At 38.3% G+C, this 18,903-nt stretch overlaps 1 protein-coding gene across 2 annotated transcripts; it reads right to left on the bottom strand.

The window, feature by feature from the left end:
- Nucleotides 1-7,703: 7,703 nt before the first annotated feature.
- Nucleotides 7,704-18,779, bottom strand: LOC141910777 (glutamate-rich protein 6-like). 2 transcript variants are annotated; one of them, XM_074801567.1, is made up of 17 exons: nt 18,641-18,779; nt 17,828-18,128; nt 17,233-17,350; nt 16,942-17,135; nt 15,955-16,065; nt 14,499-14,713; nt 14,114-14,203; nt 13,574-13,908; nt 13,182-13,264; nt 12,779-12,802; nt 11,420-11,449; nt 10,214-10,464; nt 10,001-10,086; nt 9,704-9,859; nt 9,195-9,423; nt 8,568-8,647; nt 7,704-8,444 (listed from the first exon to the last, which is right to left on the bottom strand). In XM_074801567.1, exons 2-17 carry the CDS (start codon nt 18,105-18,107, stop codon nt 8,243-8,245), a joined length of 2,484 nt encoding a protein of 827 aa, XP_074657668.1. In that variant the 5' UTR covers nt 18,108-18,128; nt 18,641-18,779; the 3' UTR covers nt 7,704-8,242. The 2 variants fall into 2 exon arrangements, with proteins under 2 accessions (XP_074657668.1, XP_074657669.1); XM_074801568.1 differs by lacking the exon at nt 15,955-16,065.
- Nucleotides 18,780-18,903: the final 124 nt, after the last annotated feature.

An 18,903-nucleotide genomic window follows, 5' to 3' on the forward strand; every position in this document is an offset into this window, starting at 1 on the left:
GAATCACTAGGCGTCAAATCTGACGGATTTCTCGTCATATTGTGCGTTTTAATGAGGGCTGATGTTATGATGTCGAAACCGGAAATATTCTACAAAATGAATTCGCTATCAATCGTTGATCTTCATGTTGGGACATTTGTGGTAAGTGCTGTGGTAAGAACTGTGCCGGTTTTGGCGGAGTCTACTGTAGTTTGAAATGTTTGCATGTTTTACAATAATTGACGATATGGAACACATGACATTTTTTGCTGTTACAGGTAACGCAACCCATGGAATGTATGTATTCCTGGGGACTATTGCCGCTCGTAAAAAGAAAAACGTTTACGTATCGAGTGACTAATCTTAAGTTGAAATCGAGAATGGATATCACCGAAAAACAATTCCAACTTACCGTGTTATCAGAGAACTGCGAGCGAGCTGGATTTTACATATATGACGGTGGAAGTTTCACAGCTCGACGCTACGGTCCGTATTGTCCAGGTTTAAAGTCATTTGCCCGTGATGTCGTCAGTCTGATTACATCAGATGGATCGGTAACTATAGTAGCGTACGCTTATAACTGGGATGGTCAGTTAGTAACCGAAAAGACATTTTCACGATGTATCATGTTTCGCGCTACTGACTGTGACGGGTATGTTTTAAAGGAGGGAGAACACCAGATCAATGTGACGTCACACTGTGTCGTGATTACACCGGAAAACCGACGCCTTCCTTTGAGAAATATTTATGTATTATCAGAACACGAATATCAAATTGACCGATGCGTTCCAGAACATGTTCACGCAGTGTGCAGATCCTATATGGATATCGACAGTAGCCTTATTGAAGGTGGAAATCTAGTACTAAACAAAGTAAATCTGAAAATGCTTTATCCATTTTTGACTTCTGCCCGAATAGTCAAACTGAGACGGAAGTGCTACGGATTAAGAAAGGCTGGATATGACTGGAACAATGAGGTGTGCGGGCTCGTACAGTCACCGAACTACCCAGCACCTGCAGGAAACACTGCTCAGGCGATATTCTATGCAGTATATTATAGATATGATCAAAGTCGATTTCGTTATTACAAATTCATAATTAAAAACATTGAAATGATTGAATGCGTTAAACGATCCCAATACGATAAAGATTCAGTATCGTTCATACAACAGATCCAGACAACTGAACTCAGACAAAAATTATGTGGACGTCACGCCGGGCATACACTTCACAGTTTGATCACTATCCAACATAAGTTTCAGGTGAAAGATAGAATTCCAACATTTCGAATACAATACATTCTAGAAGAAACGCTACCATTAACCGAATACGAGAAAGCATGCAAATCGGGATTTCTTGATTCGGGAATTTCCTGCATAAAATACATCAGAGATAAACGTCTGAATTGGGAGAACGCTGAATTGTACTGTAGACAGAAATACACGGGACATCTACTCAGTATCAACTCAGAACAGGAAATGATTTCTATCAAAACATTATTCGCTACGAAACTTCTTAAAAATGCATATTCACAGAAAGCGCTTATAATGATGATTGGATTAAAATATCAGGTACACGTATTTTCCAAAATTTTATTGAATGAAATTTCATTTCCATAATTTTTTTATCGTTTATTTTCGAACTCATTTTCAGCAAAATACTGGTTATTATACGTGGACTGATGGGAAACCATTGAGCTACACAGAGTGGTTCAAACCTGCAATTAACGAAACGATACCAGAAGTTATTCGAGGATTGATATCTCCAGACAGAAAACAACCGTTAAATGACGTCAATATGCCGTGTACGGCGATGATTCTGAACAACCCACGTGGTTCTGCCAACTGGGTTCGATATCCATGCGTGATTGAAGAGGTTCACACAAGTTTCATTTGTGAAACCGAAAGAATCAACTTAAATGAAAATATAACAGGAAAGAATTCCGTGAAAAGTGAATTTTCAAGTCCAGTAGTATCACCAACAGATATAAACACGACTTGTAAAATCGGTTGGTTAGGCATAGCTGGACGATGTTATCAAATACTGACAAAATGGAACATGAACAAAATTTTAGATATCGTAAGTGCAAGGAGAATGTGCAACAGCATTAGTGGTGAAATAGGTATTATGCAGGATCTGATGCATGCCAAAACGTTGATTGGTAGATTTCGTTATCAGCACCAATATGGCGCTATTCTAACGAAGAATTTCAATAATCAGTTGAGGGCAATAAAACCAATAGTAACCAGAAATGAAACTACTTATGACCTATCGGTTAACTTCGCCTTGGTATTGATACCCGGGGTAAATCTGAGAGATACAACGCATTCTGTTTTGTGTTCATATAATGTCACCGGTGAAGAGTTAGCTTCTATAAGCGGTTGTAAATCGTGGCAGTTTGAATGTAACGATCAAAGATGTATCAGCGACCATCGCGTATGTGATACCAGACACGACTGTCGACACGGTGAAGATGAACTGAATTGTACGGATATGAATCTACACAGTCAGTTTCAGTGCTATGATAATAAGATTGTATCAATAAGTGGTTTTTGTGATTTCATACAGGATTGTGTGGATCGTTCTGATGAGAACTCGTGTTTTCATCCGTCGTGTTTGGCTGAACAATTTCGTTGTAGTAGTGGTCAATGTGTCAACAGGTCTAACAGGTGTGACGGAGTCACTAATTGTAAGGACGGCTCCGATGAAATGGAATGCACCGTTGAACTGTGTCAGGGGTTTCTGTGTAATAGTGAAGACTGTATCAGTACTCAGTTGTACCAGGATGGTGTCGTGGATTGTAGTGGAAGCCTTGAAGAAGATGAATTAGTAACAACTACTAATATTACAGTGAATCCTACGGTTCGTTGCAATGGTGAAAACCACTGTACGACTAAATTCACAAATCTCTGCACAGAATCGGATGAACAAAGATGTTCCTTCGATTCCCCTCATTGTTATTCTAGACGTCACAGATGTATTTTAGAAAGAATGGATAATATTTACCCAGTTTGTAGAAATCTTGAGCACGTATTGAAATGTGAAAAATTTGAATGTCCATCTAGTACTGTAAAATGTCCAACATCGTATTGTATACCGATCAGACAGGTGTGCGATGGTCGATCAGATTGTCCTAATTCAGAAGATGAACAAAACTGCGAGACATTTTCATGTCCAGGAATGTTTAAATGTGGTCTTGAAAATCGATGTATTCCACAATCTGAAGTTTGCGATGGTGTCATAAATTGTAAACGTACAACTGATGACGAGGCTTTCTGTAACGTCTCGTGTCTCAGAAGTTGCAAATGTCAAGGTTATTTGATAGATTGTGGAAATGCTGGTTTAACAGATATTACTCGTCTTTTCTCGGCATCAACTCGAGTTCTCAATCTGTCTTGTAACAAAATTATCTTGGACACGACGACATTTTTTTCATACGTCTATCTTCGTATGCTCAACATATCCTCCAATGAATTGTCTTATCTTTTGCCAAATACGTTTTCAAGCCTGCACAATCTATTTACACTAGACTTTACATATAATAATATAACAACATTATCAACAAATACATTCACTGGTTTGTATAGTTTGAAAGAATTATTCATATCTGGGAACCCTCTGCGTCTTTTAGAGGTAGATACCTTTCAAGATTTGAAATCGCTGAAAATTCTTGATCTTCAAGGACTTTCCTTGTCGGTGCTTGGTATGAATGTATTTCGAGGTTTATTAACATTACAGTCGTTGAATATCAGCCGTAACAGAATCCATTATATTTCGCTTTACGCATTTTCCGGGTTAGCTACACTTGAAACACTTGATATAACCAACAATTACGAAGTTATTTCTGTCAACCGAAAGGTTTTTCAAAATCTGACAGCATTAGTCTTTTTAACGTCTGATGCTTACAAATTTTGCTGCATGGCACCGAATGTTGACCACTGCCTTCCTGAAGCTGATCAATTTTCCTCCTGTTCTGATCTGATGGGTAACACAGTCCTAAGAGTTATCATTTGGGTTATCGCTACATTCAGTTTCTTTGCTAATGGAATTGTCATTTCTCTTCGTGTTCATGCAATTCGATTCTCTTCCTCAAATCCATCTTCAAACATCATTATCGTCAATGTTGCTCTGTGTGATTTCCTGATGTCTGTATATTTGTTCTTGATCGCTGGAGCTGATTACAATTATAAAGGTATCTACTTTCTCCACTCAGATTCATGGACGGACAGTTTGTTTTGTCGTCTTGCTGGGATCTTGGTGTCCATATCTTGCGAAGGTTCGTTGATATTTCTGCTCATCATGACGCGTTATAGATTTTCCAATATTGTGAATCCATTTTCTGGGAACCGCGTCGTATCACATGTGTCCATGATTTGCGGTCTATGTTGGCTTGTCTTTGGTGTTATTGCAGCACTACCACTTGTACCTTTCCCATACTTTGGAAACAATTTCTATGGTACTACTGGAGTTTGTTTACCAATGAATTTGATTTCAATTGATGTCAACGCCTGGCAATATTCGTTTGCTATTTTTTCTATTTCGAACTCTGTAATACTTGCTACAATAATGGCGACCTATGCACAAATGTACAGACTCGTATCTGGAAGCAGATCTGGTTCGGGTAGAGCTGATCCTACCGAGCTGATTTTGGCACGCAGGAGTTTGGTGATAAATCTCTGTAATCTATTTTGCTGGCTGCCGATAATTACCGTTCAGTTTTGCGCGGTATTTCGTGTAGAAATACCGAATCAGGTGGCGGCTTGGTTGGCGATTCTTTTCTTACCGATCAATTCGTCCCTGAATCCACTTCTTTACACCATACTGACTATTGATTTGAAATCCATTCTGGCGAAGACTAAACGCCGCCCAAATCAACTGGACACATAAAGAAAAAATCACTTACGGCCGGGGTAGCATGTATTGCCCAAACGCACCCACTTCACTAATATTCTATCCTAGTTCTTTGGTACTGGTGCTATTCGTTATGATGATGTATGTTTACGTCTCCTAGTATATATATATATTAGTTAGTTTGATAAGTCGTATAATCTGCTATACTCTGATATCAGTCTCTCGATCAGTATATAAGTTATGGGACCTCCTCCCTCGGCAGGGATTCGAACCTTATGGAATCGCTACACTAATCGCCACGGTATCGAAACCTGGCAAATTTCTCGGAAGAACAATAAATGGAAAAGCCCGGGCTAAAATAAAACGGGATTTCCGATTGGCTAATACTGACATCATTGGCTAGCTTAATGAATGGACTGGTGGGCGCTGAGCGGGAACCTGTCCGCCCAAGAAATCGTAGGCGATGTAATAGACCAACGAAGGGTTTGCGGCCAGGGTTTGTATTGGCGTGAGCTCGAGCGGGCTGCAATCAAAACCTGTCAAGCGACTGACAAGCGAGGATGATGGGCAGAACGAACACCATTCGTGTTATTCATAAAATTATCGTTATATATATATTCACAATTTAAGTAGGCAAATTATAGCAAATCACATGTTGCTGAAATATCCTCTTAATCTTTGATTCAGTCCTCACAGTTGTGCTGCCCCAATCTAGGAAAACATTTTCGGGTAAACTCATGAATTCTTTATTTTAGACATTAAACCAGATAATCACGAATCCAGGCTACGGACAAATCTTATGTACTTCGATTTAAACAAAGATTTCTGTAAATTCGACTGCCTATCACACATCTTCACATATTCGAATTCAATATCAAACAACCTTTATGGTTTCCGGCAGGTCTGGAGGGTTTGTAATGGACACCAAATGAAAACAATACAAACGAAAAAGCAAATCAAATAGATAACAAAGTGGATCAAATTCCTCGTTTTGGCGTAGGCGCCTGAATGGAACCTTGTTTTGGGTGGGGGGTGCCCAAACGAAGTTCCATACTTGTCTAATGCGCTCTAGCGTTAATTAATTTGCTTATTAGGAATTTTGCGTGTATGGCTATAATCATGGCGAACTTTTCTGCGCCTTTACAAATATATATTTTATTTTTGCTTCTGATTGTGGTATCAAAATTCGTACGTTTGCTTGCATTAGACATATCAAAACTGTATTTCATCCAAGGCCGTATGTTAGACGTAAATTCTGATAGTTGATTGCCATTAAAGTTAATTCTAAAGCAACACTCGTTTCAAAGACATAGAATCATAACCAGGATAGCATATTTTCGACATCATAATTAATTAGCTTTATTTCATAGAATACATTCGTCCCTATTTGTGGCAGTCATCGCGTTCCTCGAAGATTTCAATTCTCCGACGAGTTGTTAAGGATGTTGAAATGCTAACTACTGTATCGTCATCCTTCTTTAATGAAATCTTTGAATATTTGCACGAGCTATACACCAATACAACGTCCAATACATTTCACATTCATGATCCTTTTTTATCACGCATATATGTAACAGCTTACCGTAGGGCCTACGACGCAGGGAAACACAGAAACACACGGAAGCAATGTTTCATCTCGGAAACGATGTTCACGAAACTATGTTTCTAGTTTCTCGTAAACGACACGAGAAAACGCTCGGAAACATATTTCTTCTGTTTTCGTGTTTCTCGGCTTCGTGTGCGTTGGGCTTAAAGCACGGGGCGAAATTGAAAATTCTTGGAAATGGATAAACTTCCCTTTGAATAGTACGCCATTACTGAAGTGCATTTTGCCTTATGATCCGAACAGAAAAGAGAAATGAAAGTAAGTTGATTATATGCCATCTACCAGTTGTAATACTTTTTATTCGATTATGATATTGAACATTTATTCGTTGTTATTGCTCTAAGTACAACATCGTCCATCTATTTTTGGACAACATCGTGGGTTCGTTGACCACCACCAGTATGTACCGCAATTATTTCTGCGCCAACAAGGTGTTCCTCTTCTTTGCCTCATCCGAATTTCTGTTGATAGAAATGCTCGTAGAGCCGTGTTTGAAATTGTTTGAAAAATTCATCAGATATAACAGATATATAATTTTGTACCAAGTAAAACGATTAGATTAATTTCATGCCGGATGTAACGAACTATCGGTTATAACGAACATACTTTCTGGTCCCGCGAAATTCGCCGTAACGAGGTTTCACTCTGTAAAGAAGTAAGATAAGATAGATTATTTTATTACTCTCCAACCATTTTCATGGTACGTGGAGGAAAAAATGATTTTGTTTACAAATATTTACACATCAAGAAAAAATTTAAAGATTTTGAATAACATAACAAGGTTATTTACAATATATACAAATACAGTTTACTATTTACAATCGTCAGACTACATGAGGGACCTATATACATCTAAACCATCTCTAATGAATTGTGCTAATTGAAAATTTGGAGTTTTTTATACCGTATATCAAAGTTTCTAAATGCGTCTAAATTCGGAATGGTTTTGCGGGTACAGAAGGGTACAATCAAAGAGAAAATGGAATTCAATTTCCGTGTTTTTAACGCCCTCTAGTTGATTTTCAGTGAACTAAAGATACAAACGGTTCATTGCGTAGGATTGATGGAAGTTATCGAAGCCAATGAGTCAGCTGCAGTAGTTGAGGGTCCATGTCATTGTGATGTTGTGTTTGACAATAATACTGATGAGAGAGTCCTCCACAATATAAACACAAAGCAAAAGAAAGCCAATACAACTTTACATCAACTTTACAATAACTTATTTTATTTTCTATTCTTCATAGATTATAACATTTTCTATCCATGATTCATATGAGTGGAGTTTATTAGTTTTTTCTCTTGGTTTATGGACGGAATTTCTGAAGCACTTTTACTAATTTAAACTATATATTAATTTTCCAATTCACTTACATTTATACCAAACAAAATATCAACTTAAAAAACCTTTGGAAGTTCATAAAAAAACATAACAATCATCATTAAAAAATTTTCATTATAAGTGTTTTCCGTGGACACCATACCCACATGGCAAGTGGTTTGCTCAACAATTTGACAATTTAAATATTCGATGTCCCTGGTGAATATATACAGAAACCAACAACTTAATTGAACTCGCCACATAATAGAAAATATCATGAGCTACAATTTTGTAATCGTTTCTGGTAACAGAATATGCCAACATATTAAGATAATATGGAACCACATGTTAATGTTAAATTAACCTTAATTAAATTAACCTTAATTTCTAAATTCTGAAAACTTCACTGAAGAACCGGGCTCCGAACCTAGTTGAGTAATGAGAGGTTGTCGGGTTACGGTACTCGACGTTTTTAAATGAAGAATAGTTTAATTCACTCGTACGACCGGTAACAATCCTTGACCTTGGCCTTTTTTGTTATTTTTACGACTCGACGTTGATTGAGAAATTTCTAGTTTCATTTTTTCATTTTTCTCGACGAGACTCGTGACGTGGTGCGGCGGTTTCATCGCGTCCAGTTTCGGCGATTTCGGGAATTTCAGCAGATTCGACACTTTATTCAACAACGTTCTTGAAAATGAAATAAAACCATGGCAGATAATGTGTATTGGTAGATGATTTTCAAGTGAAATTCTGGTTAGTTATACCAACTGCATTCAATCTTATCCATACAGTTTGATTAGAAAAACTTACTCGACTTGCGCTTTGACATCATTGATATATAACTGATCTTCATCAATCTCTCGCGGAGGTAACAACTCCGGATGCAACAACTGTAAAGTAAACATACAACTCAAAGAATTCATTTCTGCGAAAAAAGAAAATAAGGATTGGGCTAAACAAAAATGATACCTCGTTTCTCCGCAGCGGCCGGGTCATTTTTGTAAAATATGATAAAATTTATAAACAGTTCATTTCTATAGCGGCCGGGTCTGTTATGGTAAAATTGATCACGATTTAAAAAAAGAGTAATGTATAGGGTAGATAGGCGGCTGGCCGGGTCAACATTTAAGCTCAGCAGAGCGGGGAAACAAGGTATCAATTTTTTTTAGCCTTGCGCTCAGCCTTTATTTCATTCATTTCTTCTAACAACTCCTAGTGCTGATGAAACACCACAAACAGGAGCTAAAAATCTTATTATCTCTGCAGAATTTACAAATTGAAGATTGAGCTCAGCTATTCAGTTCATTTCTTTTTGTAAAATATTCCGAAAACTACTTTTTTTCTTCTCTATTTTCAAAATCATCTGCAATCATATACCTTCTCATTGATTCAAGGCATAATTGTAATATGAAGATGTTCTAGAAGTAGTTTAGTTACCTTCAACCTTGTGCCGACGTTGAAACGACAGCTTTTATCCTTTGCGCGGAAAGTTAACGCTATTTTCTCTTGGCTGATTACTCGTATGCTCAAGAAGCTGTTGACGGCGAAACAGATCGGTTGAAACGGCGGCGCGTGAACGTGTGTCAGGAAATCTTTCCACGTCCAACGTCGCTTACGAGCTCCCTGCATGTCGTGTTCGATTCCACCTAGTTGATCGAGATGCAACCTGAAATGAAAATAAATCGTTTAAAATATTTCTAAATTTCAAATGAACTGCTCGAGCACAGCCCACGGGAGGACTGTGGATATGTGTTTAAGTTCTAAATCCCGGTAGTAGCAGAGTTTCCTCGGTCAATGGTTCTTCTCTGACCTCTTCCTACCAATTGAGAAAGATCTTTCTTCAGAAGAACTCGACATGAAGAACGTTTGTGCCCATCTTTCATATTGGAACTGGATTAAAGTCCACACGTATGTGAAATCTGAAAGGTTTATACTTGTCTATTCACCTGAGAGATCCATTTTGATAGTAACAGCAGCCATATCCCGACGGCTCAAACGAAGCTAACAGAGGAGGCAGTAATCCACAGTCATCGTGCACGACATACGACAACTGACCACGATTTATACGACATATAACAATAGCAATATTTCCTGATGGATAACTGAATAATGAATGTCAAGGAAGATGCTACAAAGGGTCAGAGTTGAGTGGTAGGTGTTCCACTCCAAGAAGCCAAGTTTCACGCAGGAGTAAAATAAAACTAGTTTACACAAGACCCAACCCTGGTTTATTGAAAGGATACAAGACGTTTCCGGAACCGTCTGGGAATATTGTAAGAAATTTTTTGCCATTGCCATAAAATCGTTGAATAAGCATCCGTCTGCGCCCCTAAAACAGAAGTAAACTTTCAGCAAGTGCATCGTAAGCGAATCGAAATTCCACAATAATGGCAGTGTAACCGGGTCGTGTTAAGCAAATCAGGGAGCCTAATATCCGGTTGCTAATGTACATGTACCTTTATGGCGTGAGGACGCCAAGCTTTCGATTGACGCTCAGTGTCGAGACCCTCTCCGTCGGCAGCATCCAAACGATCCCCGAATTCCAAGTCGTCCTCATCACCGAACTCAGACGTAAGCGGCTCAGCTTCAAATACATCCGCTAATTTATCTTGATCACCCAGCGGCGAGGGAGGCCGAACTGTCCAACCCTCTTCGAGACATTTCTGAGATGATAGTTGGTAGTTGATTGTCTTCATTTGTCTCGCAACTGAAAACATTTCGTAATCTAATTAAACTCATTCATTAATAAGATCAGTTCATCTTCAATTTTCAAATTATTTCTGAGAATCAAATCTTAACCAACTTTTAAGAAAATGGTAACTGGAACTGGATTTTGGTATTTTAGAACTACCACCAGCAAAATTTCATGCAGTAATGCCAAGCGATGTACATGTATGTTCGAAATTAAAAAGCAGAGAAAATTTCTTTAGATCATGCAATAAAGACCTTAATATCCTTAGTTCGTAAGACCCTTATCAAACTTCATTAAAAAATGCAATTTTTAGGCAGGGGGTTAACCTCATGAAAAGGTTCTAACTTCAAGAATAAAAGAGAAAAAATGAAAACTTTTTTTTAGAAGTCAGAACATAACCTTTCTCGAGTAATCATGCCTATTATTTAACATATATACTGGTAAAACCAGCATCCGCAAGCAATCATGGTCTAGTTATTCATATTGTATTGGGGAAAGACAGTTGGGCTTAAAAGCTTAATATTTTGTAATACAAAGTACCAGAAGACCCAGCTTCACAAAAATGCTTTAAAACCCTTCATATGGACATGAAATTAATGAAACGACCATTGTGTGATAGAATTACTGGTTTCTCAGGTAAACGGAGAACGGAACTCCTGAAAACACGCAAGTCTAGAAGGTCAAATAATTGAAGTCTGAGAGGCTGGTCTAGACCTACGAGCAATTATCTAACGAGATGATTGCTCATGGCCTAGACTGAAGATTGACAGCTGTAATAATCCAACTTTACTACAACTCGATTAATTAAACTAAACGAATTGCAGCCTAAAATCATATTTTGTGAAACTGAGTCCTGTAGCGAAAGTGGAAAACTTAAGCTACTTTGACTAGTAGCTTTCGCCCCTGAGAGAGTATTATAGCTACGAGACATTAAGCAATGAATTTTCAACGTTAATGTCGTTTTTCTTACTATTGATTACTGACTCGACACGTGAAGATGCTGAAAAATACATCTGAATCATTTTAATATTACATCCTGTTATTCTGTTGCAAAGTTGTGGGGGTAAATTCAACATTGCCATATCTGGGTAAACGTACCTGATACCCTTACAACTAAATTTTCAAAAAATATAATCAACTTAAACTGACAAAATGCATACAACATTCCGAACTCATGAATGGGTATTAAGTAAAAAGGAAACTGAAGTAAAAGCAGTCGAATCTTGATTTTTAGTTCAGTTATACATAAGTGGAAGATGGAAATTGGAAGGCAGTCCAGCATTGCTGAAAGGCAATGAATGCAGAATAGCATAATTGGAAGGCGGACCAACATGGTTGAAAGGCATTCCAACATGGTTGGAAGGCATTCAAACATGGTTGGAAAGCAGTCCAATATGACCGCAAGGCATTGCAGCATGATTGGAAGGCAGGCAATGAAGGTAACCCAGCACCACTGGTAGACAATCCAACATGAGTGGAAAGCATGAATTGATTATTTTCAGTAAATTTTCATGAAAAGCTGATGATGCACCACTGGCTGAAGATTCGACCGCTAAAATCTTGAACAATGGAATAAGTGTAAGAAGTGATAGTAGAAATTAAACCTTGCGAAGTATCAACTCGACTCGGGCCCATTCTAGTGACTGGGATAGCGATTGGAGATGGCGCCAAATTACTGGCAGGTAACACCGATGCAGGATTGGGTGAAGGTGATACAGCAGTATCTGGAAGCTGGTGTTCTAAAAGCAAAAATTTAATAACCAGATACTTTTTTGTTTGGCATGGACATACATGCACATGTACGCATAACTAACATGCACATGTAATTGATTAGGATAATACACATACATGGATACATGCTAAATACATTGAAACCTTGTTATAACAAACTCGAATGAAACATTTTCAACCCAAATATGAAAATCTAATCAATTCGATATCGTACCTACGGATTACATCAAACAGATTTACTAAGTTAAGAAGTTTGTTGTAAAGAGGTTCCATTGTAAGATGAAAGAAGGTTTACCGGAATATTGAAAGTACATGTATACAGGGAGAATAAGCTCGGATTATTTCTGGAAGGATAAACAAATACAGAATAATTCTGCATCAGAGAGTATGATAATATTAGGTGTAACAATCGACAGAATGGGTTCTTAATAGGTCTACAGTACAAATACGTATTACAGTTACAACCAGGCAAAATATCTAATGAGAAACTGGTCGACTATAGCACTTTACTAAATAGTTTTGAACCTTTAAAGCAACTACGGTAATTGGGATTATATGAACTAGTAGGTAGACATGTAGAACAAGGTTTTATACTTACGATCAGTAAACCTGCTCGCTGAGTCTGTCATAGCAATAAATGAATCAATATATGAATACATTTTTACATTACCGTATATGAGATCAAAGGACTATGAAATTTAACAAAGACCTCTTCAGTAGGCTCCACCATTAAAAGTTGCTAGACTTGAGCGATATCAATGACAGATGGTATAGTCTTGAAGTAATCATTCAATGATTACTCCAAGGTATAATTATGTAGCGTAAATGGGTCAGATAAATGTTTCAAACAAACATCCCAGTTGAGCAGTTCTCCAAGTCAGTTAGATCCAACTTCAGCTGAATCTGCTGCACTAAGGTTCTAAGTTGAATTAGTAGACTGAGTCTGCTATTGTGATCAAAGGAGTATTTTTCTGAGGATTTATAGTATTTTCGGTACTTACTCGAGAAGAAGTTTGATTGTTGAGCACCGCTGGCAGATGCCTGAGCGACGGCCTGTTGTTTCTGAAGCTCTCGTTCTCTCATTCTGCAAAACATACAAAAAACACGTAACATAGTAGTAATAGAGTTCATTTTCAATCGTTAATCCCTTAGAATGAGAATTCTTAGGGGCTAGTTTTATAGAGCAATAGGTTGAAAATCTGATACTTTCTCTAGCAAGATATCGAATTTGATAAATGCCTTATATCCCCTGCACCCCTCTCAGGATTAGAGAATTGATTCGACCAGGATAGATTCGCTGTTCATCTTAGAAACCGAAAATTACTAGTGTAATTACTACAGTTAGTGAATCTAACCCCTCTAGGTTAGAATGTTGCCTCAGACTGATATTCACCTGAGTTGAGCGCGTTCTCTCGCAGCTCGTCTGGCCTGTTTACTGCCGTACGGCGCGTGCGGTTTGATGCTGATTTTACGATCTCGTTCGTTCTCCTTCACGAGTGGATGCGTCAATGTGAACTGCACGAACTCACGATAACCATCGCAGCAGTAGAGTTCCTCCGGCGATTTCAGTTTTTGGTCCGACTGCGATGGGAATGGCTTCACCCCGTTGCTGCAAAAATGACATTTACCGCTAGCCATTTCATCCATGATCTCTCTAATGCCCTGTTGCTCCAACAGAACATCGGGATCTTCGAGTTCGACCATTTTTTCCTCTGATTCACGTTTGTACTGAAAGAGTGGAATATGTGAATGATATTTCAACCTCAGAGCCTCGATTCACAAGATTCAAGCTATATAGAAATCTAAAATTCTTGTCTCAATTTGCTATCAGGTTTGAATCCCAGGCAATTACTGTACACACAGTAGATCTAAACAGACACATGTATCATAGGCATTATGTAAGCTTTACACAAACAGATAGATAAATACATACCTGCAGTATTTGGGGTGGGCCAATACTGGGAAGCATATCTTTTTCATTTACATCGTCTATAACTTTATCATTCTCATCGATGTCTGAAAACTGTCAAGATGACATCGGTTTAGAAAACATGGTTAAGATAAAGCATTTAAAGCTTGTAATACAAGGAAATCAACGGAAGGAGCTATTTTACATCATATGAAATGAGTATTTTCTCCTGGATTTTCTAAGGAGTAATAGACACTGCATAGTGAAACTCCTGAGCACTAATATGTTGAATACAAACAATTCAAAGATGAAATTATAATGATTTGAATGATTAAGAAGCCCCAGAGTCCATCATCTGATGGTTCAAGTTCAAGTTGATTTGAAAACTATAACAACTGCGTTTACTTACATCAGAATCAGAACTAACATCCAGCATAGGTATACCATACTCATCATCAACAACAGCTTCTGGATAAACAGGACTCGATGAACTTTCTTTCACCGGTAATTCCGAAGACGACGCTTTTCGTTTCGGTTTCTTGGCAGTTTTTTTCATTCCTGATCCGGTTTCTGGTTGTGCTGAACCTGCTATTTTATTGTTGGTTATGTTATCTTTGGTTTCAGCTGCAAATAGAATATATCACAGATTTGGTATAAAATATAGATAGACTATTCTGATATTCGCCAAGACTAACTAGGATCTTAATTAGAAAATAAGTATTTAGAATTTTTTCATTTTCTTATGAATGTTAGGACAACATAGAACAGTATGCAACATGACATAAAGAAACCATGCTAAATTCTACTGTATTCTGGAAAATGGTTTTTTCAAAATGTTCTCGCAGAACCTCCACAATTTTTGGTATTTTTGGGATAGGCTCCTACAGTCTGAAAAAGGTCTAGAAAATGCATATTATCTAGAAATGAAAAAGCTTGACTCCACACCTGGTTTCACAAAAGAAATTTACCACTGGATCTGAACTAAGATTTTGAGTTGGTAGCTGCAACGGGTTACTTACTTTGCTAAGTATGAGCTTGTTAAGCTACTGTTTCATAAAACTCGACGAGAGCCAAAATATGTCCCTTAATTGAGAAATAGGGCTGTTTTAATATAACTAGTTAGTAAAAGACCTTGAACCAGTTCCATGGTTGTGAGAAATAGATATGAGGCAATGAGAGCAAAAATATTTGAAAAAGATCTACACAATTACTGTGGAACTAATTCCAGCTTGTATTATAAGGGTAGGATTTCTATTTGATTGATATAGATCAAGAAATTCATTAGAAAGTTGATGAAAGGTCTACTGCACCTAGCTATGCCATATGATTTTTTGAAAAACTGTACCTTTGCAGTGCTATACGCATACACCGGATAATTAAAGAAAAGATTGACATTACTACAATAAGACAATTTTAAGCAAGACGTTATCATGTGCTTGCATTAACAGGATGGCCACTTTCCGTCAATTTGCAAATCCCCTGAGTTTTCCCTGACTTTTCCATATGATCACGCAAAATTTCCCGAGTGAATCGGACAAATTTCTAGGTTTAAAATGTTACAATCATCCATTTTTCATTGAATCACATAATGATAAAAAACACGCGGTCAAAAGCATTACCGGTATCCGAATTCCCTGAATTTTTCAGGATTTTGGTGAAATTTGGCAAATTCCCTTATTTTTCTATGATTCATTTTAGATTTTTCTGATTCCCTGAGTTTTCCAGTTTGTCCAGGTCAGTGGCTACCCTGTTCAAGAGGTAAAACTTCATAGATGATTAAATCGGCGTGCTGAAGTAGTGAAAAGCGAGCGCATTATCAAAATCAGGCTTTTTTTCTACATCGAGGGGAAGCTACGTGAACCTACGCTCTTCATCGTGTTCGCCGATGTCTCGTTCGTCGGAGTCCGAGTCGGCGTAACTCGACTCGGTCAGCGTGTAACCATCCTCTTCGTCGGGTATCGACGTAAATCCTGAACCTGAGGGTATTAGTATCAAAACAATGACCAGACCATCACCAGAAAAAAGCAATCCAGCATTTTTCACTTTTTATCCCATATCAGATAACAGGCCATGCATAAATTAAGAAACGTAACTGCTGCGGGATCATTCATTTATTACGTACGCATTAGGGGAGGGGGGAGGGGTCAGTGCAATTGCGTACTGTAATGCTTGATGTATATGAAATAAATGGCCGATTTTGCGTACAGAGGGGGAGGGGGGTTGAAAAATTCAAATTTTATGCATACGTAATAAATGAATGATCCCTGCACGTACAGTGCTGGAACTTTACACACTGCCCCCAATTACAAATATGAATATACTCGTAGGTTGGCACGGGAAGTGTTACTCGAAATTGACCAATCAGCATTGAGCACAAAGCCGAATTTCTTCACACATTGCCAGCCACAAACAATGTCATTTCCGCGTGCCAGAATCTAAATATCTAATTGAAAAGTAGAAAGAAACAGCTACGAATATATTCGTAGTGGCACTGGTGATAGAACTGGAAATATGGGTACATGTAACCGGCAGTGAATGTGTTATCCCCTCCTCTTCACATGAACGCTATGGTAAGCATTATGTAGATTGGATGCGCACTTTATGAATGACCTGAATCCTATTTCCACCACAAGCGAATTGCGTAACAATTTCTCAATCTAAAATACAGTAGACTTTGCCGTAATTGTTGTTACAGTCAACTGCAAAAAACTACAATCCACTGAATTCTATTTACAAAGATCACTTCTGACTTTCAATTCATTTGATTTGCTCAATTCCAGTTATAAAGCAGTCTAGTGTAGGAAACTGACCATTTTCAACGATTAGCCTGGTTAGAAAATGAAATAGTGTACCTATTCTTCCTGTGGATGACTCGGCGGTCGTTTGACTCGGGGCAGCTACGTTACCGCGAGTTTTCATATCCTCGAGCCAGCTCCATTCCGTCTGAGTTTCTATGGTAACCATTGTGTACTCGATTCCGTCGATACCGAGTTTTTTCGTCACCGATTTCGCGACTTGTTTCGTCGTGGCCGGACGCGAACTCTCGCTGAATCAGAATCAGAAAATAAAGCTGAATTTCTTCGGAACAAAATTTGAATAGGTAATTTTCATACAGAACTTTAACAGTATAAAAACCAACTCACCCATCGATGAAAGAAACAGTTTTTGACGAACGACTACCCGACGATTTTGCAGATGCGCGACTTTCTGATGTTTTGGGAGCCTTCATCGAAGTATCTACGTTATCAAGTTCGCTAGTTCCTGAAATGGTTTTAAGATGTATTCAGGGGCAGAGCTATGAAAATAGCATAGTGGAGGTCCAGGTTTTTGGTAAAATTTGTCAAATTCCCTAAGTTTTTTCTAGATGTTTCTGATTTCTTGATTTTTCCAGGTTTTCAAGGTCGGTGGCCGCCATGCACAATCTCATCCACGAATAATACACAATGCTTTAGATTAACCCTTTCAGTGCTGACTAATTAATACCCTATAGTGCTGGAGATAATTTGATAATTTTTAAAAATTCCACCCTAGTGTGTTGAATAAAGGAAATACCACTATAGCGCGTCTATACAACAGCGCAGTGTATCGTTAGTTACTAGTATTTCACTACGTTTGACAGGTGCTGCCATTTTTTACGACAGATAATTACTAATTACTAATAACATCAATACACCGCACTGCGGTGTAGACGCACTGAAAGGGTTAAAGGCTAAATCAATTAGGTAATAATCAACCTACCAGTGTCTTCTGCGATGGCGCCGTCGAAACTACGCGAACCAATCGGCGGTAAAGGTTTACCCTTCGTGAATGACAGTTCACCGCTTTCGGAAGCGACCGCCTGACGACTGGCTCCGGTCGAATCCGGTTGACTTTTCGAAAACGAAGATTTTTCCTCCTCCTGATTGTCTTTCGAGTCGTCCGCAAGCAAACGAACATTTTCGACGGTCAGCTCAGCACTTTCCGGTTGCCGCGCATTACGTTCATCGTTATCGGTAGATTCGGGCTTTTGATCGTCCATTTTGAATATCCTCGACACTTTCTGGAAAAATTATTCAAAATGGGGATGACACAGAGCACGATGTGCTGACCTGATGCATTTGGTTGTAGTTAGGGTTATAGTTTGGAAAGGTTAAGCGTGTAGGCCTATTTCCTCTTGAGTATTGCTTGGGTGTCAATTATGGAGAACTTTTCACTGCCAAAAAGGGCACTTTGATGTCGATGAGGCAATAGGCAACTGTGCTAATTTTCTTTGGACACAAAAGGAAAAAAGGGGTATACAAAAAAATGTGATGGACTTGCTCAAGTCTCACCACAAGTCCCCCTGGATCCGCCCCAGTGAGGTAGGCCTATTTTAATTTCTACACTGTCATTATGAAAATGGGAATTGGCTTGGATAATTAATAATTAGGTCCTAGCAGCTCCACTAACACTAACAACCAGTGTTTTTGACAGTTCACAATCACACCACCCACCCACAACATTAACAACAAACAAATCAATACTAATGTACGCTCTCCTTTACCACTTGGCAAAAAAAATCAAATTCCTTACTACGTAAAATTCCAGTTGTTAGTCGTAGAAGTTTATAGGTCTACATGGAATTCATCCGATATTCGGAACGGGCTCTATGCGCAGTTGTTTACTTAAAAATTAACAACGGGAAAGCGATTTGCTTCTGTCACCGCCATATTGTTTACATGTGGTTACCGCGAAACCACTAGTTGGTGGCAGCACTTTACGGTTCATCTTATCTGACGGGAATTTTCGACGAAGTATTGTTACCTAAAGATGTAAACTGTGACAGGTGGTTTCTC

Source organism: Tubulanus polymorphus, chromosome 9 (assembly GCF_964204645.1).
Source record: "Tubulanus polymorphus chromosome 9, tnTubPoly1.2, whole genome shotgun sequence".
Taxonomy (NCBI): domain Eukaryota; kingdom Metazoa; phylum Nemertea; class Palaeonemertea; order Tubulaniformes; family Tubulanidae; genus Tubulanus; species Tubulanus polymorphus.